This window comes from Lytechinus pictus, chromosome 2 (genome assembly GCF_037042905.1).
Source record: "Lytechinus pictus isolate F3 Inbred chromosome 2, Lp3.0, whole genome shotgun sequence".
In the NCBI taxonomy this organism is placed as follows: Eukaryota; Metazoa; Echinodermata; class Echinoidea; order Temnopleuroida; family Toxopneustidae; genus Lytechinus; species Lytechinus pictus.
The window spans coordinates 34,964,741-34,986,988 of NC_087246.1; the positions used below are offsets into that span (position 1 = coordinate 34,964,741).

Genomic DNA, 22,248 nt, shown 5'->3' on the forward strand with positions numbered 1-22,248 from the left:
TTTTGTTCATGCTTAAGCGAACACAGGACGTTTTTGTTGGGGGTTCAAAAAGAGGCTTGCGCCAAAATGGCAGAATATGAGTAATTTGATGATCAGACTTTTTGCTAATCAGCAGACATCCTTTACACATTTTCATTATCTTTGCCATAATTTTCGAATTATGCTGTCAAAATTTATTTACAAATTTATTTATTTACTTGAATTATTATTTTTTTCATTCAAACTTCTTTTACCTTTGAATTTTCCTCCATAAGTAAGAAAAGAAGACTTTTTGTTAACCCAAGCAAGAAGATATGCATTATTAATTCGGAGATTTTATTATGTGAAACAAATTATGTTATGGTACCTTTAAAAGACATGAATCCATGTTTCAAGGTGTTATTGATTCCTTGACCAAGTTTAAATATGTGCTTGACAGAACAAACAGGAAAGGATTCATGTCTTTCAATGGCAATGGTGCATTGAATCAATTTTGAAGGGGCTAGATATGGCAGATCGGGTAAAATGTATTAAAAAGTTGTGAGCTAGCGAAGCGAGCAAGCAAAATTTCCACTTTTTTATTGCAATATCCAATTTTGTGATAGATTTTGACATAATATTTAAAAAAATATCATATTTCACTTTCTATCTTTCCTTTCATTTCCTTTCCACTTTTTTTCTTGGTCATGATTTTTTTTATTGGGGGGGGGGGGAGCATCCCCGAGCCCCTGCCCATCTGTATGGCACTATTCAAAGGCACCATAACCTTTGTAGCACACAATGAAAGGATTTTAAAAAATACATGCTCTCCCATACTTCGGTTGAAAAAAAAATTTTTTGCTTAAATAAGGAATATTCAAAGCTAAAAGGGAACATTTTAAAAGTATTAAAACAAAACAATTCAAGCAAATAAATAAATTTGAAATGAATTTTGACCGCATAATTTGAAAATTATGGCAAAGATAATGAAAAAGTTAAGAGGAAATATGTTGATTAGCAAGAAGTCCGATCATCATATTTATCATTTTATGCCATTTTGGGGCAAGCTTCCTTTTTAACCCCAGACAAAAACATTCCGTGTTCGCTAAAGCATGAACAAAACTATTTTTTTAAATGGCATTTGAAAGGTAAGAGTTCAGAGCACCTATTAACACAAAAATATAGACATCATAATTTGAAACTGAAATTTATAGACTTTTCAAATCTGTCCCGTTTTTTTAAATATTTTTTTTCTCATACTTTTGCCCCAATGGGCAAGTTTATTTACAAAAAATGAACACGTTTACAGAAGTCAAATCATATACATTATTCAAAAAAATGTTTCAACATACTCCATTTCAAATTAAAATCTTTCCTTTTTCCATTCAAATCATAAATGTAACATTCATCTAAATAATAAGTTTGTATTACCTTCTTAATCTTCTTAATATCAGGTACAGTCTTGTTCAACCTCGAGAAATATAATTGTTGTTTTACTAAAATGATAATACAATTCAGGGCATCATTTCGTTTTTCTTTATATCCAAACAAAATATTATGTGGAGTAAATTTAAGAATAAACATAGGAGATGATATCCACGTTTCTATTTTACTCCAAATATTTCTACTAAAATTACAGAAGTAAAAGAAGTGTTCAATTGTTTCCTTTACAGTATAACAAAATGTACAGCACTCAGTATTGGTGATCATTAGTTTGAATGAAATATCATTCAAAAACACAATTCTATTGAAAACTTTGTATTGGAAATATTTTATCCGAATGTCAGTTGTAAATCTGAAAATCATCCTATTAAATTCCGGTATTTTAGTGTGATCCAAAAGAATATTTGAATTTTTCCCCATTTTGCTGCAATATTTTTGGCTGAATCTTTATTTCCTATCAAAAGTTTGTATATACTTTTACACCCCTTTTTACCACTCATTATAGGAGAAATATGAGGCATAACAAATGGTTCACATATTCTATGGTCTAGGTTTTGAAATTTTCGATTGAACACACATCTTAGAGCCTGAGAAATTGAAAAATATTCCAAAACATTGACTTTAAACCAAACTTAGATTTACATTCAGTTAAAGATATAATATTTCCTTCTCGATCTATTAAATCATTAATAAATCTTATACCCTTTTCTTGCCAGTATTTAAAATAAACAGACTTTCCATCTATTTGTATTTTACTATTTTTCCATAAAGGTTGCGCTAACCAATTGATATTTTCAGATTTTTTGAATATCGAAAATAGCATGGCAAAAAACTCTTTCCAAAATGGATTACTAATCTTTTCCGATATGTTATAAAAATATTCATCTCCATAAAACAGATGGAAAGGCTGTCCTAAAGAAAATCCTAATAGACTTTCTACGTCATCACATTTCTCAATAGAATTCTTCTCAACCATGTCAATTTTAATGCTTTGTTAAAACAATCTATATCTATCATTTTCAATCCCCCTTCTTTGTATGAACCAAGTATTTGTTCCCTACTAATTTTGTCTGGTTTTCCATACCATACAAATTGAAAAAATTTTAACTTTAATATTTTTCATTAGTTGAGCCGATGGACTGCGGATTGAAAGAAAAAGGTGATTGAATTGAGGCAATAAAGGGATTTAGCCACTGTAATTCTACCCGAAGGTGTAATATTTCTCTTCGACCATGAAATCATCTGTCTTTTCAATTTATCAAAAATCCTATCGTAATTGAAATCTGGGATCTTGTTAATATTCACATGAAAATCTGTACCAAGATAGCGGAAATAAGTATCCTTTATCAAGTTTACTTCTAATTCAATGTTTAAACTTGTCTTTTTCAGGTTACCCAAAAAAATAATTTGCGTCTTTTGTGAATTGAGTTTAAGTCCAGTAAATTGAGTGAAAAAAGAAATCATCTCCAACACTTTTTGAAAAGACTTATTTGAGCCAGAAATGAATAAAGCCGTATCATCGGCATATTGAAGTATTTTGAATTCTCTTTTGTTTACGCTGATTCCCTCAAACTGGTTTGAATTTCTTATCCATAATGCAAGAATTTCCACACACATAATGTAAAGGTAAGGAGAAATTGGATCCCCTTGTTTACAGCCCCTTTGGATATTAAATCTGTGTGACAATTGAGAATTAACAATAACGCTTGGGTAAGCATTACCAGACATCCACCCATCTCTGAAATGACGGTCCCATCCCAAAAAACGAAAGAACCTTTTGAATGAATCCATGGGAAATACTATCGAACGCCTTTTCGAAATCTAATAGCATTAAAGTACAAGATAAATTTTGTTTTTCCGCTAAAGCAATGATATCGTATATTATTCTAATATTTTCCCCAATAAAACGACCAGGTAAAAATCCTTTCTGATCTGTGTGAATGACTATACTGATAATACCTTTCGTAACCAATTTGCAAGACATGTAGATAAAATTTTGTATACAACATTAAGAAGAGATATCGGCCTCCAATTTTTAATAAAATGACGGGGCTTATTACCTTTAGGGATTAAAGTTATAAGACCTAAGTTTTGTGAAGGAGATAATTCACCAGTCAAATAAGCATTTTTGACACTTCGCCACAAATAAATTCCTATATCATTAATAAAAATAATACTAAACAAATTCAGCTGCAAAGCCGTCTTGACCGGGCGCTTCACCAATTTTAATCTGTTTAACTGCATCAAGAATTTCTGAATAACGTATATCCCCTTCTAAAACCGCACTTTCTTGTGGTGTAAATATCCTTACTTTATTCGAAGGAATCATAGCAAACAATCTTTCAGCCTCTGATACTGGTTGAAATGTATACGAATCCTTAAAATAAAGATATACTTCTTGTAAAATATATTCTTGTTGATCAATTAAACAGTTGTTTTTATCGATCAATCTTATAATTGTCTTTTCCACTGATCTCTGTTTTTCTAAATTCAAAAAATATTTTGAAGGCTTTTCTCCAAATTGCATTTCTTGTATTTTATTATACTTAATCGAATTTTGCTGCTCATTTTCAATAATGTTTTCTAATTGTTCTTTCAAAATACGTATCTTTTCAATAGTTGAGGTTCTTTCCTCTGATATCATATTGGTTTCTAATTTCAAAATTTCCTTCTCAATCTTGTTTTTTTCCTCCTTATTCTCTCTTTTTCTTCTCACCGAATATAAAATAGTAGAACTTCTCAACTCCATGAGAAGAGTATAAAAAAACAACTGTTCATTGATAGAAAACAAAATATCTTCCTTTCTCATCTCATCATATTCTTTACCTTGAAAAGATTCTTCGTCTGCATATTGTAATACTACTTCTCTTATCTTTCTTTTAATAACGTCCACATATTCCTCATCCTTCAACAAAACATTGTTAAATTTCCAATAAGTAAAACATTTTTGGTACTTATCTAATTCAAATTCTAAGCTGATTATAGAATGATCAGATTTATATCCAAACAAATGTTCTGTTTTTGTGATTAAAGAAAAGAGATCTGAGGAAACCAAAAAATAATCAAGCCTACTCTGTTTTAATGGAGTAGGCTGTCTCCATGTATAACTTCGAATCCCTACATTATGTTCACGCCAAACATCTACCACATCCAAATCATTTTTTAGTTCTATCACCAATCCCCACACATTATTATGTGCGGGTCATCAAACTCAATGGTATATCTTTTTAGTTCATCATAAAAAACAGGAGTATCGTCATTTGGACCATATAATGAAATTAATGTTACTTGCAACGTTCTAATACAAAGGCTCAGTATAATAAAATTACCTTTCTCATCTATTTTTTCCTTTTTAACTTCTACCACAAAATTTTTGTCAAACATAACAGCTACTCCTCTCGAGCGAGAATTGTTAGAGGAAAAATAACATTTACTCAACCACTCCCTCTTCACTGAAAGACATATTTCAGGAACAAAATGTGTATCTTGTAAACAATATATCTGTGCTCCTTTAGATTTTATATATGCAAGGATGTCTCTTCGTTTCGTAGCATTTCCTAGTCCACGGCAGTTAAAAGATAATACTTTCACAGTCATAGAATCACTCGTAAATAGCTACAGTCAACAAATGACAACAACATTATGAAGACATCCATACAAAATCTATAAAAGAGAGTGGTTGGATAATTCATTTGATTCATTTTGAATTGAGTAAGGTAGCAAGGCATGTTAACACAGATGTTTCGCGGCTCCAAATATTTCAGAATGTCAATTTCACATGGACTATGCATAACAAATACCGTGTTTACACTTAATCGGCATTTGGTTCAGAACCAACAGCCGATGCAGAATCGGCTTTTGGTTTGCGTTTACACGTTGTTACAGCTCGTGGTTCAGAACCGCGAGCCGATGCAAAAACCTGAAATGATACGCACACCAACAATATACGTCATAATAAAGACAACGCTGGATCAGTGCGCTTACAATTACGTCACAATGGTAAAGTAAATGAAATGCGCACAAATTGCCGGTGCAGAATCGGCTTTCTGTTTACACGTAGTAAAAAAGCCGATTCTGCATCGGCTCGCGGTTCTGAACCTACTACTTTGGTGGTGCAAATTGCCGGTTCTGAACCGCGAGCCGATGCAAGTTACTCGCGTTTACACGCTATGAAAAAGTCGATGCTGCATCGGCTCGCGGTTCAGAACCGCGAGCCGATTCAAATGCCGATTAAGTGTAAACACGGTAGCTAATGTTCAACAACCAGGCAGGCATACCAGTGCATTGGAAATGGCTACTGCTAAACTTCATCACATAATGTGGGGATACACGTATTCCATTTGTAAATACTAGAACATGGTTATGAACAGAAAAGTGTATGGTTATTCCTAGAGTCAAAATGTTCACTTCAAAAATTATGTACAACTTAAAAAAATATATTGTTCTGGTTGTAATTTCACAAGCATACCTTTTTAAGTATAAATTTTCTATAATAAAATGTTACTCTCAATCCTTTCAAAATATAAAGAATTCGCATTTTGAAGAAAAACTTTGAAAATTGCTTGAAGGCATGACTTCAATGAAAGCCTTGAAAAGTAATTTTGAGACTCCTCCATTATATTTGTTTCTGATTCCGAGCATAGAATATGACATTGAGATTTTGAGCCCTGACTCTGAAAGAGTAATATCAACACTACTTGGAACCATGACTTTAAAAAATATCTGAAATGGCAGATGTGAGATTTCTCAATCTTCCTTGCTTTTAACTCCAAATATTGAACAAAACATTGACCTTCTGAAACCTGATTTGTAAAGTACATTTGGACTAAGCTACTATATTCCAGGTATAAATGAATAATTAGAGTACTTGTATTACTATCTATTCCTTTGAAATAAAAAATGAAAAAATATTGTTTGGAAGTATAAATTAAAGAGATAATATTGAGATTATGAGATATCTCTGTTGTTGCCGCTTGTAATAGCCACAGTTGGATATAATATTGAACCTGACTTACATGTAATATGCACTGTACACTCTTCTTCTTCGTCGTTGCCATGGAAACCTTCAGCAAACCTACAGCATTAGTGATCCAGACATTCAAATGTAACTATCGTAATGTTTGTCCAACTAAAACCTTCGTTGATCTTATTCTTTCATTTTCTACTTCCATACAAGCTATATTGTTCCATGGGTTTCGTTTTCCTTTAAACATGCACTGTACCACGGTATTCCTTTAAACTGTTATAAACATTTGATATTAAAACATTTGGAATTGGGTTAAGCCTCTGACAAGATTACATGACTTGTTATTAAGATCAATATTTGTTTATTAGTATGGATATAATTTGAACATGTTGGTTAAACAGGTCTCATATGAAGTCACGGTCCGCCCAGAGTACATTGTGTCTCAGATGAAATCATGGCAACCTCAGAGTAAAGATTTCCTGACCAATCAGAGATTTTGTCTCAGATGAAATCATGGCAACCTCAGAGTAAAGATTTCCTGACCAATCAGAGATTTTGTCTCAGATGAAATCATGGCAAGCTCAGAGTAAAGATTTCCCGACCAATCAGAGATTGTGTCTCAGATGAAATCATGGCAAGCTCAGAGTAAAGATTTCCTGGCCAATCAGAGATTGTATTTCAAATGAAACCATGGCAAGCTCAGAGTAAAGATTTCCGACCAATCAGATTCGACGGAATCTCATTTGGACTGGTACATCCTGGAAAATCATAAAAATAAAAAGGAGGGGGTATCAAAATAACGCATTTTATTAATTCCGACTTACAGCAATGATTTAAACAGAAAAATAGTCATACTAGTCATAATACCTCTGGCAATATAAGATGTATACGAGGCCTCCATCATCATCAAGCCTAATCGCTCACGATGGCGGTCTCCTGCATTCATTTAAATAATCTTTTTTTGAAAAAATGTATAACACATCTTGTTGATATTTATTTACAATATTTATACTATACGACTATTATTGTTTTGTTGAATGTATTACCTTTGTATATTGTATATATGTATTTTGTAATTCTGATACTGATGTGAATACAGAAATAAATAAAATCAAATCAAAATGTTGATTATTTTTCGTTATTAATGGGGCTCAAGCTGGTCGAAGGTTTTTAGAAAATATACATTCATGGGTCATACAACATTGCATGATATTTACCTGAGATGGCCAAGGCAGAATCCAATTCAGCACCAAGGATGGATAGCACATTCTTCACACCAGAAGAACCCTGTTTATACAGAACAAAGTTTTATAAATCTCAAGTTATCTTTGATCCGGGGAACCGTTTCATAAAGCTGTTCGTAAGTTAAGAGCGACTTTAAGAACGACTGGTTATCCTTTCTTACGCGCTAAACCATCGCCATTGAATATACCATGTACCATAAGAAAGTATCACCAGTCGTTCTTGAAGTCGCTCTTAACTTACAAGCAGCTTTATGAAACACCCACCCGGTCTTTGATTAGTCTGAATGGGTCTGAAATGTAAGATACACATCATGCCCCACTTTATGTACCATATCTGCGAGAAAATGGTCACAGGAATTCTTTACCTCAAGGTAAAGAGTATATGCCAGTACAAGACTGATGATGCGATCCTTAATTGCTGGGACAAGATAAGATTTGCAAGGATATAGCAACCCTTTTCTTGGCACCATTTTTTATTACGTTCAACGGTCGACGTCCTAGCTCGCTCCCAGACCGTGATAGCGAGTTTTCCCAATTGCAACGGGGAAAGATTCTACAACTTATTTATTTATTGGTTTTCTTTATTTTATACTGCAGGGCATGCAGGCCTGTTCAGTTATGCAAAACTGCTTTCCAAAGGCGCCCTGCAGTTTAACAAATAACTCAACATCATAGCAACTCAACAACATAGCAAATCTCTTGAAAATGCCCGTCAAATCACAATGAACAGCTGAGAGGTCTTTGTCGAAAGATGGACAGCTGATCGTTGTAAAATTCTGAGCTGACGTGAAGTGCAAATATGTCGTTTGTTCACAGTCACAGACGACACTGGTGTTTCGATTCACCCACAAAGACTCCATAGTGATACTGAAAGACATTTGACAATAGATTATCTATGTCCCAGAGAGCGTCTGCGTATATATATACCTGCTGCGAAAACTCCCTACTGACAAAAGCGTGGGGCTGCAAAAGCGAAGGACAATCGGCAATCATTAAGGGCATACTTTTCCTCCAACTCTGCCTCGGACCACCGATCCCACAATCAACATAAAGAAAATTGACGTGATACATGCTGTAGCCCGTGATACACCAACCAGCTCCCAAACCAAACCAAACATCTTCATCAACGGGCAACGTTCATTTTAGTACACAGACAAAACATTCTCGCACTGTTGTCGATGACGAGGTGAATGCCAGACTCGGCAAAGTCACCGCTGCCGTCGGCAGATTCCGCAAGAACTTTCGGAAGGATATAGGAAAGGCATTTATTATATAGGCCTACCCTGGAGACGACCGAAGTTCCAAGTTAATGTATTTATTCTTTTTGATCGATTGCTTTTATTTCTGCATTCAATGCATAAAAATTAGTATACAAGAATATAGTACAAAATTAAGGTAATAAAAACAAAACAAAACAAATGAAATATAGTTGTAGTATAAGCATATTGGATCAATAATACTAACAAAATGTATTAAGGGCATATTATGGCACCGCCATTGTGAGCGATTGGCTTAATAATGATGGCGGGCTCGACGTTAAAAAGGTACATGTTTGTATTTTATTGTATTTTATTGTACTTTATTGATCAAGAGGGTGCAATGCGGGTGCAGGTGCAGTAGGGAACATGCAGTAATGTTTTAACTTAAAGTATACATCCAAAGAATCAAAAGTATTTTATAATGACTTTATGTGGTCATCATTGTAAAGGGGAAGTATTACTAATCAGATATATAACTTCACTTTTCAAAATAGTGATCAGAGATTGCAGAAATCAGCTCTCAAAAATGATTTATTTTCATGCCATATTTCTGCCTTCCACCGGTCCTCTTGCGAGCTCCAGCTGAGTGACGTCACACAATGAGCAGTGAGCAGCTGAGCTGACAGCAGCCCATTGGAGACGATCTTTCCAATCAGCGTTTTTTGCTCTTAGAATTGTTTATTCCTCTTAAGATTGGTCTTGTTATATAGATAAAAGTTTTTTTTTTCAAGAAATATAGGTGAATAAACAAAGCATATTTTCACGTAGAAATCACACTTGCGTCACATTAATGTTATAGTCAATATAAAGCATAGACATTCTTCTTTATGACTGAACAAAAATTATGAAATTTCATTAAGTAGCAAAGTCAGGAATCACAAAAAAAACACGGCAATATCCATCGCGAAATGACTGAAATTGCAGTTGAATTGCCGAAGCATTATTAGGAAACAGCGGCGAGCGGACTTTCTTTCATATATCTTAAAAATGCCTTCCCGGTAGGGCGATGGTCTGTGGCCAAATGCGTTGGCCATTGTTTTGTCATGTGCGAGGACCCTGGTTCGAAACTCGGATTTTTTTTTTCTGGGTATTTTTTTTTATTCCTTCCCCGTCCCTACCCATCTTTTTTTTTCTCTTTTTATTTTCTTGTGAAATTCTATTCAGACCTGTATTTATCAAATCTTGCTTCTTAATTGCTGCTTTTGATTTTCAAGTTCTTGATTAGATTATTTCTCCTCTTATTTGGGATGGGAGGGGTAGAGTTAAAAGTCAAGTCCACATCAACTAAAAATTATTTGAATAGAGTGATTTCCCTTGTTGTTTTTACTCAAAACAGTCATATACACAAAACAATGATATGCAAATTAGAGTTGTCACTCACATCACATTCGTTTCTATTTTTTGTGGCATTTTGTTTTTTATTCTTTGCAGATTTGACGATAGGAAACTCTTCATCTGATCACAATAGGTTATATTTACGGAACTGTTAAAATAGTAATTATATAAATTTGAATCAAAGTTTTTATGAAATTTCCTGCAATATCTTGTTATTTTTCTTTAAATTCAAATGAATTTTTGATTGCGTGGACTTCTCCTTTACTCTTAATGTAGGGAATGCATAGCAAAATTTATCCAGAAACAAAATTGTCTTAGAATATGCAAATCAGTAATTGGACACATGTTCACTTTTCTTTCATCCAGGCCACTTCCTCACATCCACCAGGCTTTCAGTCTGATGATGAACCATCACACAACATTCACAGTGCTTCACAATAAATATTTCACTTCTGTTCATACATGCAATAAATATTGTGGAAAACAAATAAAAGGCGTACCCATATTCAAATACCGTTTAAAAGGACAAATATATTATACCTTTCGAGAAAAATCAGCACGTTAAATATCTGATAACAAAACATAATTATGGGGCACTGCAAGAAACTTATGTTCAATTGCAAATCAAGCGTAAGTCTTAAATTCAAATTCAAGCGTAATAAGGTCGAGTTGCAATCGCAATTCAACTACATGTTTAATCAAAGGACTTTCCCTTGATTTGGGACGTGTGATTGAGTATAACATTTCTCGCAAAATGCCCTAGTAACATTAAAATTGTTCTTTCGTTTTAAATTGTGTGTTATTATTTTTGACAAGCTGTATTCCTGTCCGAGTAAAATTTCTTAGTTCTCTCCAAAACTGTGCTCAAAATTGTTTCCAAGATTGATAAAGAAATTTTTTCTTTTGTATCATTATCATTCCACAACTTGCAAACCGTAGGTCCTGGAAAGAGTGAAGAAAAAAATGGCTATATCCAAATCATAGTAAAAGGGCATGATGGAATCTCCCAGATTGAGGTAGCAAGCAGAGACCAGAAGTCACCAGAGTAAGCAATTGTGCAGATCTGTGTGTAGAAGAGAGAAAAAAAGAAATAGTTTAAATAATCAAATCAAAGTATGAATTTAATTATCGTGATGATTGATGACGTGCGGTGGCATGTAATTCCCGGTCAACAACAAATGATAGTAGGTTTAGACACCTGAAAAGTTCCACTCAGAACACTGGTGCTCTACCTCAAGTGATATTTGTGTAGGCCCCACTCCACTTCACTACCGCTACACTACCGTACATGTACGCCACACCTACCCGGGTAAGTGTGTAGCGTAGTGTAGGCTGTAGCAGTACTCCAGTAGTGAAGTGGAGACTACACGAACATCACTTGAGGTACGGTGCTCTCTGAGTCTCTGTGTCATTACAAAGATTGCATTTATCTTCATTGTTGAAGGCATTACGCATACATATATGCAGCAACACTCTAATCAGAAAGAAACACCAGACTCTAATTTTGGCCCACCCAAGGGTTCATTACATGCCACCGCGCACAGAAAATTCAAGCAATAGAAGTCGTGGACCCAAGAAGTGAGATCCCAGCACGCGCGACCCACTAGTTAGAAATCCACTGCCAAACGCGGTTCGTGGTTAGTATACTAATACTAACCTCGCAATACGTACTAGTAGTATACTAATACTAACCTCGCAATACGTGTGAGTGATTTTGGCCAGGAATCAGGGTAATCACTGCTGAAAATTTGTCTGGCTTCATGACATCGGCATCATGGTGATATAATTCTGTGTATAATAAAAACTTAAACATTCCTCTGAAACAGCAGATTTTCAGCCATGGTCCATACCACTCAGTGCTCCTAAATAATTTAATTGCCTGCCTGAGTCCTGACCAGTTTTAGAAATCTGAAGAAAAAATCTGCTGGAATTGTGCCACTCACACGTATTAAGTATACTAACCCCGCACCACGAACCGCGTTTGGCAGTGGATTTCTAACTAGTGGGTCGCGCGTGCTTAGCCTGGAGGCGTCTGGGATCTCACTTCTTGGGTCCACAACACACGACTTCTATGGCTTGATTTTTCTGTGCGTGGCGGCATGTAATGAACCCTTGCCTTGGGTGGAATTGTACAAAAACATTATTTCTAAAATAAAAACTTTTTAATTTTAATAGTAGTTATGCCAAAATGCATGATTCTAAACTTATATCAGATCTGTATCTGCCATCTGACCTGAATGCATCGTCAGAACAAGTACAGTTTCCAAACATGCTTACCTTGACTTTTGACTGGATCAAACAGCGTAGCCTGCAACATGCATCGGGAGCAAGTGAATGGGACCGTGCAGCTTGGAGTTTTTCAATAGTTAGTAGAGCAACACAACGAAGACTGTCGAGTGGACAAAATCGATCTTTCCAGTTCACAATTCAATAAAAAACGGGCAAAATAACACAGTTCTGGTTCCCTTATAGTCTGAAGTTGTCGAAAACAGAATTCGGATGTCACATTACATGAAGAAAACGGTAAATTCGGAAGATATTGAAGAGGTCAGTAAGGTGATTCAGTGTATTATGCACAGAGGGATGATGAGCTCGATTATTGTGTGACGTCATTATTCTCGACTGTTTTCACTGCGTGAACTGTCGGTCTGGGGGGCGGCTGGGGGGCTTAGAATGGTCTCTAATAATTTCATTTCTTGCATTTCCACGACATCGATAAGACTTTTTAGTGACATATTTGTGTATAAAAAGACAAGACCTTTCCATTCATATATAATTTGTCTATAATCATCACTTTCGTGAATTTTCTTTGTGTGTATACTTTAAAGAGTGCAGGGGCCGCGAGACGGTTTTCAAAGAAGGTTGGGGGGCTGAGCCAAAAGTGTGTGTGCAGGGGGAGCTGACCATGCAAAAAATCCAATCATATGGTAATTTTTACGTTTTTGTACACGGTTTTAGAAAAAAAAAGCCCTACCCCCAGGTCCCCCTCTTCCGCGGCCCCTGAAGTGTGATGTATAAGATTGGACGGTCTTTCTATTATGAATGACTTTCAAGGGGTATATTGTTTAGCGTGATTTGTTATGTTATACCAAGGTTTTTTACCTGACTGCTAAGAAAGCACGAATGCCTGTGAGCAAGCAACCAGGGGACCAACGGCTTAAGGTCCTCTCCGAGGGACCTGGTAATGAGGATAAATGCCTTACCAAAGGGCACTAGCGCACCACTTGGGAATCGAACCCGACCGGAATCCGAAACCCCCGCACTACCGACTGAGCTATCGCGCCTCTTGATTTAAAAAACATTATATCAATATAACTTGGGTCAATTTATGTATCAATTAAATAATAATATGCTACCATCAATCTTCGATTCTTCATTCAACAAAAACAAAACTATCCATAAATACCCTACACGTCAATCCGACGAATTTCATTTTCCTTTACCCCGGACAATTCTTGCCAAATCTATCTTTACTTTCGAAGGCCCTCGACTTTGGGGCACTCTTAATAATACTATCAAAGATTCCCCAAGTCTAAATTCTTTTAAATTTAAGTTCAAAAAGTTTCTCCAAGATACTCGTTAGTTTGTTTAACTCTTCATCACTCATACATTATATTTTTCATTTATACTTAGCACTACTAAGTGTGAAATATGATAATTTTCGTTTTCCTGTTGATCCGTAATATTCGCTGTGAGTGCCGGGGCAAGAATCTGGAGACCATTGATTTCGTTTTTTCTCTCATTTTCTATTTCTTTCTTTTCTTTTTTTCTTTGGTTTTTTCTTTATTTAAACTATTCATTTAAATAGATTTAAGCTCAACTTCTACATGTTGTATTTGTGTTTTGTTTACATTGTTCATACAAATATGTAATAGGAGGCTGCATTCTACAAGCTTCGCTTTTTTAGCAGCCTCCTCCGTTTCCGACCTGTTATCTTAATTATTACATATAATAAGTTTCTTTATTTTATTGATTATATCAAGATGTATGTAACAAAACTTATTGTAAATGATTGTAAATGATTGTTGGAAATGGAAAAATAAATGAAATGAAATGAAATGAAAATTGTTTAGAAAATTGTTCTAATATTGAAAAGGATGTTTCCTTATCTGCGTATGTAACGTTGCCAATTGTTGCCAATGTGAATATAATTTTACATGGATGAAATCAATAAAACAAAACATACTTACCTCACAAGCGAGTGCCCAAAGCACTGGTTTCCCAATCAGTACAGCCCGTGCTCCCAGTCCTAGTGCTTTGAGGACATCGGTTCCTGACATAACCCCTCCGTCCATGTAAACCTCGACTCCACGACCTTTGACTGCTGATACCACTTCCGTAAGTGCGTCTATCTGAGTGTGAACATGATAGTGAGAAGCCCGGGGGGGGGGGCACTTACACTGACGAGTGAATACCATGCGCGACCCAAAAAACACGTAAAAAGGATGTCTTTTTCAAGATAGGGCACGTTACGTACGTAACGTGATAAGGGTGTCAAAAACACAAAATATTGAAAAAAGGGTATCTATTTCGCTCGGAAAAATATACGTGTTTAGGGTCAAATATGCGGGGATGATAAAACAAAATCAAAATGTTTTATAAAGGATGTCCTTTTTGCCTCAACACTACGTGTTTAGAGTCCGATTTGCGCGAGGTGTGGAAGGTGGGGCCGTACTAAACCCGGGACTAAACCAAAATATTGGTGTCTGAAGGTAAAACCGACGATCGACGGACGCGTGACATAACAATAAAATATCTCTGTACTTGTTTAGGGGTTCATTTCAGGGAATACTTGCTAAGAGTATCGTTTTGTTTCCAATACTTGTTAAGGGGTGCATTTTCAGAATATGGAAAATACATCGCTGTACTTGTTTAGGGGCTCAGTTCTGGGAATACTTGCAAATAGTATTTGTTTCCAATACTTGTTAAGGGTAGGGTTTCACACGCCAATACTTGTTAAGGAGTGCATTTTTAGAATATGGAAAATACGTGTTTAGGGTGCTTTTTAAGACCCCGTGGTCGCGCATGGTATCCACTCGTCAATGGAAGTGCCCCCCCCCCCCCGGGTGAGAAGGAAAACCACTGCAGATACAACTTTTAGGAAACTTATTGGTCGGGGTTTTCAATAGGCCTGTTGCTGCCATTCTGTAGATTTCGGTAAGCTACACATTACTCTTGCAAATACGCTTATGGATTCTTATTTGATAAATTGAATGAAAATGCTGTATCTGTTTGAATGGGGGTATAATTAATGGAATCAATAAAATCTTCAAGGTGTATAGTTAAAATCATGGCGATTGTATATCTTGGGAAATTTTGTCCAATGTGATTTTGAGAGTAATGTATTTTCCAAATAAGCAGAAGTCTTAACTTTGTGAACTGTTGGACCCATTATAAAAATCAATATCATTTGTCAATGAAAATAATCCTATTTATTTCCTTTTATCATCAACTTAGATAAGATACCATCTAATTGAGTTTCTATTATTCGTTTCATACTACATGCCGTAACATCTCGTAACAAATTTATTCAATGCACTTCTGAATTACTACAACTTTCGTTTAAAAAAATAACATAAGGATCCTGTATACCGGAGAGGATATTCCATCGATTTGCCTCCCCCCGTGGGCTGATACAATGATTCCAGAAACTCCAGCATCAGCAGCTTCCCTGGCAGCCTCACCTAACAGAGGCAAGATACAGAGACGTTACATATCTTGCGACAGCTATGGGCGCAAAAAAGAGATCTATGTTTTTAGCTAAATGGCAATTATAATTATGTATAACTGAATAAAAACGAACTTAAGAGATGGCACCAAATGGTTATTGAGTGGGCAGTATTATGAATTTCTTACGGAAAAGATCACCCGATCTGCCCTTTGATTTGAAACCGCAATAACTGGGAAATATCAAGAAATAACAAAGTTCTGTTTGCTCAAATTAATGCTTACATTTCCATCGTGTCATAAAGCAAACAATCATCCGTTGTCTGCCATAATGATGAACATATACACTATCCCGAATTCTGCGTAGAAGATGCAGAACCTTAATTGCCATCCGCTGGAACTGTCCATATCGGCTCCGTCATAACTCAAAGGAAAATTAAGAAGAAAGGAAAGATATCTGGAGTACATTGAAATAGAAAAGGCAGGTACTCTACATTAACATGATTAAATTACAAGTTTCACTCACCTGTTAGTATACCTTTCAAAACGATAGGAAGTTTGGTTATAGACTTCAGCCACCTTACATCATCCCAGGTCTGCGGTGATTCTCCCTGCTCTTCAAGGAAACGTCGTATGCACACATCACCGGACTGAATAGCTTTATGAATCTCGGGTATGTCTATCGCTAGGTTTTCTGGCCTTTGGAATAACAAAGAGAATGAAGGCCTATATATGTTATTTCAAAGAACTCATATACATGTGCTGCATTGTTTATCATGATTTCTTGGCCATAAACCGGTGGACATAATGGTCCATGGGCAAGTTTCCACGAGTTCTGTAAACCCACGGAGTGTATTATAATATTCTGGAGCAGAACGGTCATTGACAAGTTAAAGCATCCATGAATTGTCACCATAGAAAAAAGGTATATCCTGAACTTTAATTTTGTTTTTTGTTATTCATATAACAAGATTGGTAGGCCTATTCATAAATGTTATGCAATAATAGCAAAGGCCCAAAGATATGAAATAAAACCTACCGGAAAGTGGGGTCTTGGTAATATTTCCCAGACGGCCGTTTTTGACTGAACGCTCGGTTTCCAGTAAAGGGAAGATCGACTGTGAGTACGATAGCTTTGAATCCTTCTTTCTCGGCCTCCTTGACCACGTGTTCAGAGATCCGTCGATCTTTAAAGAGATACAGCTGCATCCATTTTAATCCTCCCGGAGCTGCCCGAGAAACATCAGAGATGGATGCATTCGCATAGCATGACATTACGAATAGGGTGTCAGCATCCGCGGCACCTGTATAGAATTTAGGACCAATACCAAATGGATTGAGATGCTTCATCCCGTGCTTCATTGACACCCTTTTTTGTCTACCATATCGTAACTATCGATCAGCCCACTGGCCTAGATGTGAGTGGCTATTGTGATCTGATGGTTTAGGTTGACTAACGTATGCCTAGCTTTAAACAGAGGGTCATAGGTTCGAACACCAGTCATAATTTGTTTTCTTTTAAAAAGAAAGGGGACAGTGACCATGATAGTGCAGCACTCGACCCAGGAGAGATGAATAGTTGGCGTGTAGAATTTCATCTTTTTATTCAAATCAACCTTGAGTTGGGGTGGATTTGTCCTTTAAGCAGCTGGAGCTACATGCAGCCAGGGTAACATCTAGTGCACTAATAAATAGGCAACTAGACAATCGTTGCCTTATAGATGCTATATAATATTCTTATTGATAGTCAGCTTAAAGGAGAATGAAACCCTTGAAACCAGCTGATATGAATCCATATCAAAGAGAAAAATCAAAGAAACATATTGTTGAAAGTTTGAGGAAGATTGAATGAATAATAAGAAAGTTATGAGCATTTGAATATTGAGATCACTAATGCCATGTAGATCCTCCCATTGGCAATGCGACCAAGATATGTGATGTCACACACGTACAACTCCCTCATTACTTTAGTACTTATTTCACTTATATTCTAATTTTTATAGAGTCTATCACAAGGTGAGGTGTTCTCTTTATGAGAGGACAAGTACAGAGGTTTCACAACATTATATCATTGATGAATCGTTTGTCATATGATTAGAATGAGCAAAAAGAGATGTTTTGGGGTATATTTTCAGTGTCCAAAAGGGGAGAGTTGTTCATCTGTGACATCATAGATCTTGGTCGCATTGCCAATAGGAGGATCTCCATAGCATTAGTGATCTCGACATTCAAATGCTCATAACTCTTCTATTGCTAGTCCTATTTTACTCAAACTTTTGTTGATCTTATTCTTTGATTTTTCTGCTTTCACAAAAGCTAACTTGCTCCAAGAGTTTCATTCTCCTTTAAGATTGTGACTCAACTTCTGTCACCTGATTTTTTTCTGTCAATTTCTAGATATAATTTTCCTTTTTGACATGGACTTTCTGAGAATGCACATAATTAATGACTAGAGACTTTTAAATTTGGTAATCCTTTCGTGGTATAAGTGAGAGGGCCATTTTATTTGGAACACGCTGTATATGCCTACCTTTAGCCGTTTCTACTTCTGCCGAGGTGTGTGCATATCGGTGGTATGATGTTGGTGCTACGCAGATAGGCATGCTGATTGGCTGGCCCAGAACGGTGGTAGATAATGTACGGTGTGTGACGTCACGGAGAATACGAGGACGAATCACGTAACTGGAAATGAAGATTTAAAAGTTGTAGAAGCAGGGAAGACTTCAAGACAGTGGCAGAATGTAGGAGAGCCATGAGTGTTTTGGATAATGTGCATACGCAAGTGAAGACAAAGCTTTTCTCTTTTTTCCCCAAATTTTTCGTGATATAATCAACATCATTCGGGAGTGAAGACCCCCTTTTTTGCTTGTCAAATATTTTCTGAACATAAATGCCCCTTTGGAAATCCTGGATCCGCCACTGCTTCAAGGTGAAAGACAATCTTAATATAAGATGATTTCAGATTTTTCTAAATTGAATGACATGGGTTATGGCCCATAACTTTTTATGCACATTTCTTTCTACTTTTTCCCTCCTCTTCCTTTCGCAATTCCCATCTTTCCCCATTTTCAAATACTCGAAACACCATACTGGGGCGATCGCCCTCTGTCCCTACAGTGCCATCACTGCAGACTAGATTAAAGTACAAGCTAAATAAGAATTCTATTCCACTCTTTTATGAAATACTATTGGGTTTCATCTTCCTTATTCCATATTCATACCGAAGAAAAAGAATTTATACAAAAAGAAGTCATCGAAATTCACTTCGTACTGTTAACTTGTATTTTAAACCTCGTGCAAAAATATCAATTTTGACACTTTTTACTGCAAATATTAAATTGTCAGTTCTCGGAGAATTTGTAAGGAAAACACTCTCTAAGGAATGTTTTATTGGGGTCTAAGTGGTAATAAAATATTGAACAATGTGTTTTGAAAAGAAATAAGATGGTGATTGACTCTCTCTCAATGTTATTAATCTCGTAAATGTAAATTCAATATTCAAATAATTGGCCAGAAACGAACTTATTTACAAATAAACAATATAGCCTTACACTAAAATGAATTAGTAGGCCTACAGATAAGATTATGATTTAAAAATCTTCTTAAGAATATCTCCCACAATAATAATTTTGTCCACTTGAAATTTATCAAAATCGGATTGAATATAATATTATGGAAGTCTTGTTTGAATAATAAACATTTAGTTTCTTTGTCATTACATTAGAACCAATTACAAGAATACTTTCTAGTACTTTTTTCTATTGTTATAATACATTTCACATTTTAAAACGATATTTATTTATGCTTATCTATGGAATTATTATTTGTATTGAGTTATTGATGTTTGAAAATATAAAATGTTGATATGAATAAACCTTGAACCTTGAGTGCATGCATTTTATTGATGTCCATGTTACACAATAGGAGTCAATCTTGTCTTTGTATTGTTAGAACATCAAATACAAAATGATAAGTGCCGGGATGATGACATCATCAGTTAATTCACACAACTGTTTTACTGTCCATGGTGGCTCAGTGGTATAGAGCGTCCGCCTCATGAACGGGAGGTCGTGGGTTTGATACTCGGCCGAGTCATACCAAGACTTATAAAAATGGGACCTTCTGCATTCTTGCTATAGGCGCTCAACATTGAGAATGGAGAAGGGTAACAAGAACATTATTATGTTATGCAAGGCCCGCTGGCAGAGAAGTATCCTAACCGAAGTGGCCATCCTGGGTAAATAAAATGTTATTATTTTTTTTAACCAAAATAATACAAAGTTAAGAAATATCACAAGATTTGAGTGCTTTGCTTTTCTAATTTAAAGGACAAGTCCACCCTCACAAAAAGTTGATTTTAATAAAGAGAGAAAAATTTCATCGAAATCGGATGTAAAGTAAGAAAGTTATTCCATTTTAAAGTTTCGTTTAACTTCACAAAACAGTTATATGCACATCCTAGTCGGTCTGCAAATGTGGAGACTGATTACACAACCTACTCACTATTTGTTTTGTATTTCATTATATGAAATATGAAATATTCTAATTATCTCCTCATTGTCAAGTGAAACAATGATTAATCCCTCCCTAGCTGAACATGTAGAATTAGCATTGCTTAATACCATATGGTTCAGTTAAGTTGGTCCTTATTGTCAAATTTGTAAAAGGTGAAATATTGTATAATTCAAACAATAACAAACACAAGAAATAGTGAGTGAGGGATATCATCGTCTGTCTCATTTGCATGTTACTGAGTTTTGCATCACTGTTTTGTGAAAAATAAGCAAAACTTTAAAGTGTCATAACTTTCTTATGTCATATCCGATTTTGATGAAATTTTCAGTCTGAATTGTTCTAGTTTGATTTCTCTTTATTTATTCAAATTAACATTTTTCTGGGGTGGACTTGACCTTTGACCAATTCAATACCGATCAATTTCAAGCCAAACTATAGTAGCTCATCTTGATAGGTATTGAATCCCTAAACAATTTTGACAAGAAGGCGGATGCAGTATGCTGTGCAAACCCTCCATTCCAGTAAAGGGTCTGAATGCGCAAGCCTACAATAACTTGTGTACTGTAGGCCTAAATTGAAGCAGTAAGTTTTTTTATGATGATGACCCACAGCATTTATATTTCACCTTATTTCTGTTAAAAACTTTCATATGCGCTAGTCTTGTGTACAGACTCACTCGTTGATAAAAAAAAAATCAATCAGTGTCTGTGCCTGAAGACTAGTGGAAGCCCTAAAAAAAATACACGATTAACCAAATGAGCTCAGAATAACCTTGCTACTCGGGACAAGGTCGTATACCCGATTATATACAAAGTATACCAGATAAGAATTTTGCCAAGTGTTATAAAAACAAATATGACGTTCGATTCATAGGTCTAAACCACGCACTGAATAGACATATAATATAATTAGAGTTGATTGATTTTTATGGTTCAGGGCACATGTACGATTGAGGTATATATCAAGTTCATATAGTCCAATCATGTATAGGCCTTCACCACAATGAACAAGTAACCACAAGTATTCATAGGCCTATATACTATTGGTCAGTCGTAGATATTTTAGCTTGGGAATTGTATTTTATTTACAAGTTTTCGACTCGAGCAAAACAAAATAGTTGTACCGATATAGGTATAAAGAGGGAGATGAGGAAGGAGAGAGAGAGGGGGGAGATATATAGAGGGGGAGGCGGTAAGTACTTTTTCGCCTCAAGTCTAGTCTGGGCGGATCCAGAAAAAGTATTCACTTTAAAAAAACGGGGGGCACACTATTTTAATGGCATTTTTACATTAAAAATGTAATTGTGCCTCTATAAGGAGGGGAGGGGGCGCACGGGCCGGCTTTGCCCCCCCCCCACCTGGATCCGACAATGAGTCAGATCAACGGGTGAATCATGCTTGCAGTAATTTGTCTATCGATCTGGTATAGCTAAGTCCCAAAGTTCCCAGTGTGCTTACCGATCAAAGGCTTCCATGCTATCGTTGTATGTCGATCTCCGACCAGAAGCATCGTTGTAAAACGACCAGCCTTCGGATGACATCAGTTTTTGAGCTCGACATCGATAATCGTCGACGGTCATCAATGGTCTCCCATTAGAAGTTGACATGGTTATGTTATCCTCAGCTTCGGGTTCATGCACAGAACGCACCCTGCAGATTCCTCCGATGATCGATATGCATCCAAGCTAGGCGCGCGTAGCTATAGGCTGGTTAATTTGAGCATGGGGAGGTGCTTCTTGGGGAGGTGGAACTAAAGTTTGGAAAATCAGCTGTTGAAAGCAGAAGGAGGGGTACAAATTTCGTTTTGATTGCCATGGGCGGAAATCCCAGGGGGCCGGGGCGCGTCCCCTTACCCAAAATAG

At 36.0% G+C, this 22,248-nt stretch overlaps 1 protein-coding gene across 1 annotated transcript; it reads right to left on the minus strand.

Moving 5' to 3' along the window:
• Window positions 1-3,606: 3,606 nt before the first annotated feature.
• On the minus strand, window positions 3,607-22,056 carry LOC129272466 (2-Hydroxyacid oxidase 2-like). Its single transcript, XM_054909614.2, has 8 exons — window positions 21,845-22,056; window positions 18,403-18,554; window positions 16,912-17,176; window positions 16,399-16,571; window positions 15,798-15,889; window positions 14,396-14,557; window positions 7,585-7,654; window positions 3,607-7,125 (listed from the first exon to the last, which is right to left on the minus strand). Exons 1-8 carry the CDS (start codon window positions 21,991-21,993, stop codon window positions 7,067-7,069), a joined length of 1,122 nt encoding a protein of 373 aa, XP_054765589.2. The 5' UTR covers window positions 21,994-22,056; the 3' UTR covers window positions 3,607-7,066.
• Window positions 22,057-22,248: the final 192 nt, after the last annotated feature.

Excerpts from the sequence above, each read along its gene's own strand:
- LOC129272466 (XM_054909614.2), bottom strand. The coding sequence starts at position 21,993 with ATGTCAACTTCTAATGGGAGACCATTGATGACCGTCGACGATTATCGA. Across the intron at positions 18,555-21,844 it reads AGCATGGAAGCCTTTGATCG|TTACGTGATTCGTCCTCGTA; the intron begins GTAAGCACACTG and ends CTTCATTTCCAG. Across the intron at positions 7,655-14,395 it reads TTTGGGCACTCGCTTGTGAG|GGTTCTTCTGGTGTGAAGAA; the intron begins GTAAGTATGTTT and ends CTGTATAAACAG.